Consider the following 10,499-nt stretch of genomic DNA (forward strand, 5'->3'; position numbering starts at 1 on the left):
TCCATCTGGATGAACTACAGCTCAGAAATGGAGGTCACACCTGTGATCCAGGTCATGAGCCCAGAAGACAGGTGTCTGACCCGAATCCTGACTTGGGATGACACTCACTTTTGATCCAGATCTTGAGGCATTGTGGCCATGAAAAGCTTAAGCCCAGGCAAGGTAGTACACACCTTTAATTTGGGCTGAAACACCCAGCCTGGTAGGACTGAGCAACTACTAGATCCTTGGACTTCCCATTCACAGCTGCCCATTGCTGGGTTAATTGGATTGTATGTAGACTGTAAGTCACTGTAATAAATTCCTTTAATATACAGACATTCCTTAAGTTCTATGACTCTAGAGAACCCAGACTAATTCAGCAAGTGAGGAGAGAGAACTTGCAAAAGCAGAGACTTCTGAAATATTAAACAAAATTAGGATAATAAGCTGGGCATACGTGGCTCACTCCTGAGTAATCAACCCAGATTCAGCAGGCTGAAGTAGGAGAGTTCAACAACTTCTAGGCCTCCAGTGAGTTCCTGTTTAGCCCAAGCTACAGTTTAAGGCCCTACCTCAAAAGACAAACCAAGGTACCAGGAGTGCTGGCCTATGTTAGTGCATGCAGCACTTGGGAGGTAGAGAGGCAGGAGCAAAGCTAGCCTGATCTACCTGAGATCCTACCTTAGAAACAAGAGGCCCAGGGTTGTAGCTGGGGATGGGGGTAAAACTACCCATTCAACATGCAGTTAAACTACAGCAATTTCTTAATATGAACCTTTATTTTCTGAAAAGCTACCTAGTTTCTTTCAAAGTGCAAGAAACATGAAATAGAAAAACTTCAAAGAGAGATTGGATAGAAAAATGCACTGAATATACAAAAAAAAGAAAGCCCACACACATATGTTAACCACAAAAATGTGTGTTTATAGACATACTATAAACAGATGTTCCTATAGAGAAAGCAAAAGACTGGGAAGAAAGAAAAATTGTTGTGTGTGCATGATTCTAAACATTTCCACATTATTTGAATTTTTATTTAATCATGTGCTCATGCATCATTTTATAAAGGAGCTTTTCTAAATATAACACATAAAAAGTTAACAGGTAGCCAACTGGAAAGGCATGTTAAACTTTGTCCTTCCCTGGAGAGTAAAAACATACTGTGGTGTACTTTTCAATAACTACATGAATGTATGACAACCATTCTCTAAGTTTCACCTTCCTCACCTCTTCTCCCATCATTCTCAGTAATCTTGGCTAGTGAGTCTGTCTTACATATTATCCCTATAAACACTCAGATCCTCAAAGACCGTTTGGGGCATGTCTATTAGGACTGTTTTATTTGTACGTATGTCATGATAGCAACAAAAATGAAAATGAAAAATCAAGAGTGACCAATCACAATACAATAAAAGGGGCGATGATAATAAAGATTATTATGATAAGATGATGGTGGTTAATATGATGAAGATGAAGGAGAAGCGGAAGAGGAAGAAGACAAAATGACTACCACACACAAAGCTCGAAAGAGGACGTGGTTAAAAACACTTACTGTTCTTACAGTGGACCTGAGTTCGAATCCTAGCACATGTCAGAACTCACATGTATACGCCCACTCATGTGCATATACATGTAATTAAAAATAAAAATTTTACATGTGCCAACTTAGATGATCCTGATTCTATTTCAATACCTTTTCCTGAAGTATGTTTTGGTGCAGCAATAAATGGTTGTTTTTATAAGAGACAACAGGTATACTAAGAAGAGAATTCGGAAAGGCAAAATGGATCAGGATGTTCTAGAACATTTTCTTAATGGGTATTAAAGGTTAGGTTTTAAAGCATAAAGTTTAGCCTGGTGGTGGTGGTGGTGGCACACACCTTTAATTCCAGCACTCGGGAGGCAGAGGCATTTGGAGCTCTATGAGTTTGAGGCCAGCCTGGTCTATAGAGCAAGTTCTATGACAGCCAAGGCTATGCAAAGAAACCCTGGCTGAAAAACCAAACAACAACAACAACAAAAATCATAAAGTTAAAGAATGCTGGAGTGGGGGGTGGAGGAGTGGAATCTATTTCTAATCAGCAAGAAAATTCGTCATAATAATTAACTAAGATAGGAAAGGATATAGCTAACAGTGATTTTCAAGTATACACAGTAAAATGGATATAAATAACATCAAAATCATTTATAGTTTTGTATATATATTAAGTCCTACTATCCATACCAACCATTTTAAGTGGTTAATGGTTCATATATCCAAGCACTAGCTTCTGTATCTGATAGCATAGGTTTGGTGTATCAGCCAAGTGCCTAGGATATTTGGTAGACCACAAGGCAGGTAAACAGGCTTCGGTAAACCCAAGAGTCAACACTGTCTAAAATTACCAAAGTAAGCAACAAGTGTTTTAGCAGCCACCAGGCACCTGGTGACCAGGCAGATAGATGGGTGAGTACCAGCAGGACAGTCACCCCTGACAACCTGAGCTCCATCCCCCAAACCCACAGGGGCAAAGGGAATAAACTCTAACAAGATGTCTTGTGACTGATGCATTCATTCAGTGCTATCTGAACTCCTGTGCATGCATGCAATAAATAAGCAGGTAGTTAGGTAAATAAATGTAAAATACAAAATGAAACCAATTGGGATGGGAACCCAATGATGCAGCTGCTCCGATCCTCCCATGAGGTTCCCTTTACCTCCTGCAAAACCTTAATGTTCTTATATTTCCTTTGGTCTCTAGACAGTTTGTTACATTGATAGACTTGTACACAAAGATCCAACCCTCAGGAGGCAAAGTGTATCCACCACTGTGGGCTGTGTTATCACAAAGGAGGGAAAGTTCCTCACCCCAGCAGCACAGAGCCAACCTACTGTACTTCTTCACCCTCTGTACCATTCTGCTTACACTTGACCTTCATGGCACACACTCAAGATTATGGTTAATGCCAGATTCAAGGGAGCAGGTCACACTGTCACTCCAACAGCTACATTACAAGTATATTTTGCTATTGTGAGCAAAAAGAAAATGCCAATGATGCAAACTATTTAATATAAATTACCTAAGTTAACATAAATTATATCTGATTGATGACTATGCTCTTTAAAAAGCTTCTTTAGGATACGGGTGTATTACTGTCTAGAAGCCAAATCCAGCTTTTATATTTAATTTTACTGGCACATAATTTCATCTTCATTTCTATGTATTCTGTTTTCTTGATTCATTGTAGAAAGTATGAGAGACACTGTGACCAGAACAGTCTACAATACTTGTTATCTATTCCTTCAAACACAAAATATATCACAGCCTTCCCTCTTTACCATTGTTTCATAAGAAAATAATACAAGGTAAAAATCTTTCCTAAAAAACATATTCTAGAGTCTACTAATTCTAGTAAACAAGTTAAAAAACAAAGTGCAACAGGAAAATTTGTTAGGGATCAGGAAGACTAAGAGTCTAGTGGACTTAAGAATTAAGGAACAACATACACAATTCAGATAAACAGAGTTCTTTACTTAAGGACTGAAACTTTACTAGCCAGATGCAAACTGAACTCCAGAACAATCTGATAGCAAAGATCTAAAGCACTCCACTCCCACCCCTGCCGCCAAAAGATTAGACATGTTAAAAATTAGAATTCCTAACTTAAAATAGTTCGTAATATGCAAAGGATGAAAAGGAGAACTTTATATAAGAACTTTAAAAGGTGGCCACTACTGGGAGGCTGGAAAATTACTTCCCTGAGAGGGTCCTAAGTACAGATTAGACCATGGGCATAACAGGGTCAACATGCCTTATATTATAAAGATACCCTCAAGATGAAAAATGTATTTTTATACTCATTTATAAACAACCAGGAATCTTCTAAACAAACTAACTCGGGGTTCAGTTTTTAAAAGCCACTCTAATAAAATTTTATTTTGCATTTTGTGAGTGCTGCCTTTAATAGAGATAGTGTAGCTAAAATCTGCAGGTAGTATAAAGCTGAGAAGCAGCAATAATGAGCTTGGAGATCTTCAGAGAAATTGGCTAAGGTAAAACTGGTGCTGGGTTTAAAGTCCTTACTTTAATGAGTGTGAATAAGACAATTTTTAGTGAGATTCAAAAGCATGCTTCAGTGTTGCTTTAGAAGGGTTCTTTACACCTCTTACCCACCACACGTCCTACGAGCCTTATCCTTTTAGGATCCACTCGAGATACTCTCCTACTTGAGGGCTTCCCCAGTTCCTAACAAATAGCTTCCTCTGACATGTTCCCATTCTACTGGCCTCTTAGGATAGATGGGACTTATACTATTAGGTTGCAGACATTTCTCATTAAGGAGACAAATTATCTCAGCATTTTCAAAGTCTCTCCAAAGAAAAATGTCAAGAGTAAACATGTGTACTCTCTCAATGGATGGGCCATATTCTTTTTTCTTTTGGCTTTTCAAGGCAGGGTTTCTCTGTGTAACAGAGCCTGGCTATCCTGGACTCAGTTTGTAAACCAGGCTGGACACGAGCTCTGAGAACCACCACCTCTGCTTCTGAGTGCTAGGACCAAAGACATGTGCCGCCATAGTTGGCTCCCCACATTCATATGTGCATTTAGACAGAGGAAGAGAGGAAATGTCTAAGCCTAGCTTTATCACTTTTCTTTGTCTAGGTTACATAATCTCTCTGAACATGGCTCCCCGTTCTATAAAATGGGGTTATGTTTCATAAACTGTTTATGTAAAAAATTTAAACGAGATAATTCTAAACAAATGCCTATAGGATACGTGCACTCATTTTTAATCAATTTTTTTTTTTTTGTTCAGGATCATATGTGCAAAGAAGATCCTAAGACAGTGGTTCTCAACCTTCCTAATGCTGTGACCCTTTAATACAGGTTCTCATGTTGTGGTGCCCCCCCCCCCATAACTGTAATTTTGCTACTGTTGTAAATCCTAATGTAAATATCTGTGTTTTCTAATGGTCTTTGGCTACCCCTGTGAAAGAGTCATTTGATCCCCAAAAGGGTTGTGACCCACAGGTTGAAAGCCACTGTCCTAAGACAGGACAGCAAAGAAACAATGTCAGAGAAACACACGAGAAAGTTGGGAAGAAGAGTAGGAATTAGCTTAAGTATCTGAGGAATTCCTTCCTGGCAACCCCTTGCGGGCAAGTGCTGGAACAGAAAGTTTTAAGAGACACTATAGCTGGGACAAGGCAGGCAACAAAGCACATCCTGGAGACATTTAGGACGCATGCGTTGGGAGGACACAAGAGGACCACATGGAGCACATGTGGAGGTCAGTTCTTCCCTTCCTCTGTGGCTTCCAGGATCTAAACAAACTCAGGGCCTCTGATTTGCACTACAAGTGCTAAGCTATCTTGCTGGCCCAATTTTCACTGTATTTTGATTAATAATATCAGATTACAATAAATACCCTAAAACCCAATTTGCTGGTAAAAAAAGCTAAAGGTGTACAGATGCCTTTGAATTATGACTTCATTTTTTAAAACATATATGTGGATGTTTTGCACCACCATGTATGTGCCTGTTATCCATGGAGGCCAGAAGAGGGGCATTGGATTGCCCACAACTACAGTTGCAGACAGTTCAATTCCCAATGTAAGCACTGGGAACTGAACCCAGGTCTTCTAGAAAGCAGCCAGTGCTCTTAAGTGCTAATATATCTCTCCAGACAGCAATGACTTTCTTAGACTTGGAGTCTAAGTTCATCATCTCTTGAATCTAGAGTGGCCGTTGTTTTCATCAATAATGAAAAGCAAAAATGATACTGAGACCTCACATCTCTCCCTCTTGTCCTGAAGCACCTTAGGATACTATCTTAGGATGAGAGAAGTCAACCTTCAGAGTCCCAAACATGCAGAGATCATTTCTTACTTTACTCAAGATCAGCTTTGCCTCCAATTGGACACCAGCAAAGCATAACTGAGAAACCATACAACCGTGAGAGACAGGTGGGCTAACAGTTCAATCCATTAACTGTTTGGGGTAGACCATTGCACTACAACTACTGATGCACTTATTTTGACTGAAGAAAGCTATGTAGTTCAAGGCCAGTCTGGTACAAAGAAACCCTGTCTCTGAGAGAGAGAGAGAGAGAGAGAGAGAGAGAGAGAGAGAGAGAGAGAGAGAGAGAGAGAGAGAGAGAGAGAGAGAGAGAGAGAGAAGGAAAGAAGAATCTCTGCTCTACACTGGGAAAAAAAGACTGTAGGCTCAACAATCAGGGACACGTGGCCAACTTGTTCCCCAAAAGGAGCTAAATACACCCAATTTGAAGACAGTAGTTTGAAAGAGCATCCACATTCCCGTGAAGAGCACATGCACACCACATAGCTTTTGACTACAACTAGACTTTGTGCATCCTGCCAATGTGAAAACTGGCTGGTATGAAAAGCATTTACCCCAGGACAAACGGATGGCGCCAGGTGTGGTGGCACACGTCTGTAACCTCAGCACTCCAGTACAAGAGGGTCTCAAGTTCCTGGCCAGCATGGGCTACACAGCAAAACCTTGTCATTCATAAACAAATAGCATTCTGATTTCTCACTACCTAGAGCCCAATCACTGAGGGGTGCAGTGAAGGTCAATGCTGAGCAGGTGCCAAGGAACCTAGGAAGCTAACTTGAATAGCTTGTAATTCTAGTTCCTTTGTGTATTTTCTACAAATGTTGGCAACGGGAAGAATTCTTCATAGAAGCAACATGTGATAGTAAACAGCAAGAAGCATAAAGTGGAAGGCCTTAGAAATATGAATTAAAATTCTAGTGCCATCAAGTGCTAAGTATGTGATTACAATTGCAATCCTGGAGTTAATCAGTATTTCAGAACCCTTCCTCATTCATGAAAAGAGCTGAATTCACAAGAAAGAGCTGACAAACAACAGAACACAAAGTACTATAAGCTAGTCAAATCTTTTCCACTAGAAACTCCTCATTGTGATTGCCTACTAGTGTGAGGTGGAAGAGATCATTAAACTTTTCATGGAGTCAAAGATGTGGAATTTCAATTCTAAACAACAACAACAAAAAAAAAAAAAAAAAAAAAAAACAAAGATATTAAATCTCTGTATAATACAAAAAAAATCATTAAGAAATTATATTTAAAATGTATAAGTTCTAGTATTAAGAGTCAGCTCTCTCTCTCTCTCTCTCTCTCTCCTCTCTCTCTCTCTTTTGCCAATTTACAACCAAAAATAAAAATTCTGGGCCAATTAAAATTATAGTATAAATCTTTACCTGCCTTGAAACTGAATTATGCTCTTTAATATGTATATTTGCCTATACTTAATGTGCTATTTGTAGTGGGCTTTCAGAAAGCAGGTCAAACAGGTTAGCAATTAGTTCAGAAACATGCAGTTTAAACCATTTAAACAGAGGAACTTAATACTGTATAATCACCAACAAGCCATCCTGGTCATAGTCTCTCTAATAAAAAACACAGGGTCTTAGGGACACGAACTGCAATGGGAATCAAATGATCTTCAGAAGGTAGTCAAGATCACAGTGTGGCAAGAGAAGCAGACTCCGAAGACAGAGACAGAACACTACCTAGTAACGAAAGTTTCTGACAAACTAACCAGTTAGTTAAGAGGTTTCTTGGGAAGTGAACAAAGCTGGAAGCTGAAGGCTACAACAAAAATTTACACTCAAGAAATAAAAAGAAAGCTGAAGTAACTGGGTAAGCATAGATAAATACTCAAATACAAGATCTTTAATGTAAAAGGCAATCTTCAGGTTAACACAAAGCAACTTAAGATGTAAGCTGAAACAGCTTACCTCTTGTTTCTACCATCACTGTATACCAACCACCCTAAATGTAGTTGTGGAAAGATAACTTTTTACTAATTAAGGGAATGGGAAGGCAATTCAAAATTAATTAACACAACTAAATGACAATTTTGTATTGTATAGCCAATCCAGAAATTATAAGGATTAATTTAATCTAAGGACATAATGTAATTTTGTTTAAGGCAAATGATCCAATTTGTTACCAAATTAATCATCTCCTAAACTGTAACTTCCAAAACCTCAAATACTTTAGCACTGGGGAGAAATTACAGAGGTTTTGTTTTAAGCTATCTTTAAATGTTTTTAATAGCCAAAGACTACAAAACGTATAATTCCTCCCTTTTTGTGCTGGGATTCAAAAAAAAAATTTTTTTTTATTTCAGCATTTCAGAGTTCTCCATGATTAGAATTCATCCCAGGAGCCAAAGTACACAAAGGGTTTTTAATTCACAGGGGATAAAAATCAGGGCTACTTTGCCCTCCACAGTGATGGCAACCTCTTTTTGAAGTTGGGGTTGGAGGCACTGTTTGTATTTTAACCTGGGGTCTTCACTTTGTAACCCAGATTTGCCCAGAACTCACTCAGTGGCCCCTGGGGCTGGCCTTAAACTTACAGCTCCTCTGCTTCTGCCTCCTGAGTACTGCCAGGAGAGCTTTAAAAAAAAAAAAAAAAAAAAAAAAAAAAAAAATTTGCTTATATAAAACCAAGCAAGAGTTTTGGATGTAAGCCTATTAACTATTTTCTTGGTGCTCTTAAATTAAAAAAGAATCAGAAATGTTCCTAAACATTAGATGAAGACATCATCCTTGCAGTTACCCAACTCAAATCCACCTAAGAAGTTACAAGAGTGCACTCAAGGTAATAAAACAAGTCTGTACAGGAGCCCACTGAGATGTGCACTCCTACTTAAAGGTAGTTTGATGAAAAGTACTATCTACATCTCTAAATATAACATGTTTACCTGTAACCCCTTCTAGGGAGCTGAAGATGGAGTGGGGGTGGGGTGTCTTACTTGGAACTGACTTTTCTAATCTCACTACTCCTTTCTCAACTGGCTGTAGAGCTTACCTAAAGACCTCCCTGGATCAAGCCTTTCTCGTCGGCCCCCACACTCAGAAATCCTCCTACATACACCTATTTGGTTGCTATTAACATAGGTTTCTAAGCCACAAAGAGTCTTCCGTGGAGGATAAAGAACGAAGGTGGGGGGAGTCCAGGCTGTTCCTGTGACTGATCAATTTGGGTTCTCACTTAAGAGTCCCCGTTTAAACATGGGTCGCTGAAACATACCCCACTGCTTCAAGTCACTGAGCCACGGAAAGTCTTGGATACACCAAGCAAAGAACTAAAAACTTGGGAGTTGAAGCTACTATCTGCAGCAGCTTAGGATCTTATCAAAACAAAAGCAGTGGCACATGTCAGGCGGCCCACAGGCGCGAGGCGGCGGGGGGGGGGGGGGGGGTGGCGGCGACAGCCTGAAGCTGGAGTTGAACTTGTCTAAACCCCCCTCTCCCAACTCTTGGTTACTCGAAAGGAAAACAAGGGACGTCCGGGACCCAGCTGTCTCCCACTCCTTTCCCCACGCTCCACTTCTTCCTCGCCGGTCTCCCGGGGGCGGAGACGCCGAGTTCCCCAGGGACGGGAGTTAGTCACCAAGAAGAGGCGGTGACAGAGCGCGGCTCTCGTCGCACACTCCCAGGCCTAGGCGGCGGGGGACGCGAGGCCGCTGCTCGGGACACCCGTGCTCCCACGCGCCCCGGCCCCGTCCTCCTGGAAAGCCAAGTAACCCCTGCCCCCTCTAAGGAGCGAGCCTCCACTCCTGTCCCAGTCTCTGTCCCCACCTCAGCCCTGGCAGCCACCCACTACCGCCACCAAACGTCAGAAGCCACGCGCGACCGCAAAAGCCCAGTCCGGGGCCAGCCGCTTCCTGCCCTCGGGGTCAGAGATCTCCTCTCGGGGCCGCGGGGCCGCGGAGGCGCGCGGCTGACCCGGCGGGGATCCCGGAACCGGCGGCCGAGCGCGTGCGGCCGCGTCGGGGAGGGGCGAGGCGGGGAGTTTCCGCCCGCCGGGCGAGCGCGGCGGCTCCGAGCGCTCGCCGGCCTCGGCGGGCCCCGCCGCCAGCCGCCCCACGCGGTCTCGGCGCGCGGGGGAGGGGCGGCCGGGCCACCCGTCACGGGCCCCGGAGAGAAAGAGACGGACAGACAAAAGGGCGCGGGGGCGGCCGTCCCCGCTGCCCGTGCGCCCGCGCCGCGGCCGGCCTTACTCGTAGTGGCGGAAGATCTCGTTGGTGACTTTACAGTAGAAAACTTCCTCGTCCGGCCGCAGGTCCCCCGGCGGCTTCTGCCTCACGAACGGCTTTCGGTGAAGCAGCGGCATCTCCCGGCTGCGCGCGTCCGCCCGCGTCCCTAGCAAATTGGAGGGAAAGGAAAGCCGGTAAGGTCGGGGAGCGCCGGAGCGGCTCCGGCTGCCTTTTGTGTGACAGACGAGTCCGGTCCTCCCCGCCGCCGGGGTGCCGAGTCGGTCGGGCGGCCGCAGCCCCGGCGCGCCCCGCGGACGCCTCACAATGGGGCGGACGCCCCGCGGCGGGCGGTGCGGCGGCTCCCCACCCCCCACCCCCAGCGCCGCACCGCGGGTCCCGGGACTCGCAACGTGCTCGGAGCTAGGCGCTCCGGAGCTAGGCGGCCACGGACCCCGGGGCGACGCCGCGCTTTGTTCCCGGTTCCCCGGGACGCCGGC

General features: G+C 43.5%; 1 protein-coding gene across 2 annotated transcripts in view; it reads right to left on the reverse strand.

The window, feature by feature from the left end:
• LOC308431534 (bromodomain adjacent to zinc finger domain protein 1A) overlaps positions 1-10,499 on the reverse strand; it is a 67,918-nt gene that overhangs the window by 55,239 nt on the left and 2,180 nt on the right. Inside the window, exon 2 of one of the 2 annotated variants that reach the window (XM_080931057.1) lies at positions 10,027-10,168. In XM_080931057.1, the coding sequence (XP_080787183.1) occupies positions 10,027-10,139 (113 nt within the window). In that variant the 5' untranslated portion in view covers positions 10,140-10,168. Of the gene's footprint in view, positions 1-10,026 lie in introns of both variants that reach the window. The other variant, XM_080931058.1, reaches the window with a different exon arrangement.

This window comes from Micromys minutus (genome assembly GCF_963924665.1).
Source record: "Micromys minutus genome assembly, chromosome: 1".
Lineage (NCBI taxonomy): Eukaryota > Metazoa > Chordata > Mammalia > Rodentia > Muridae > Micromys > Micromys minutus.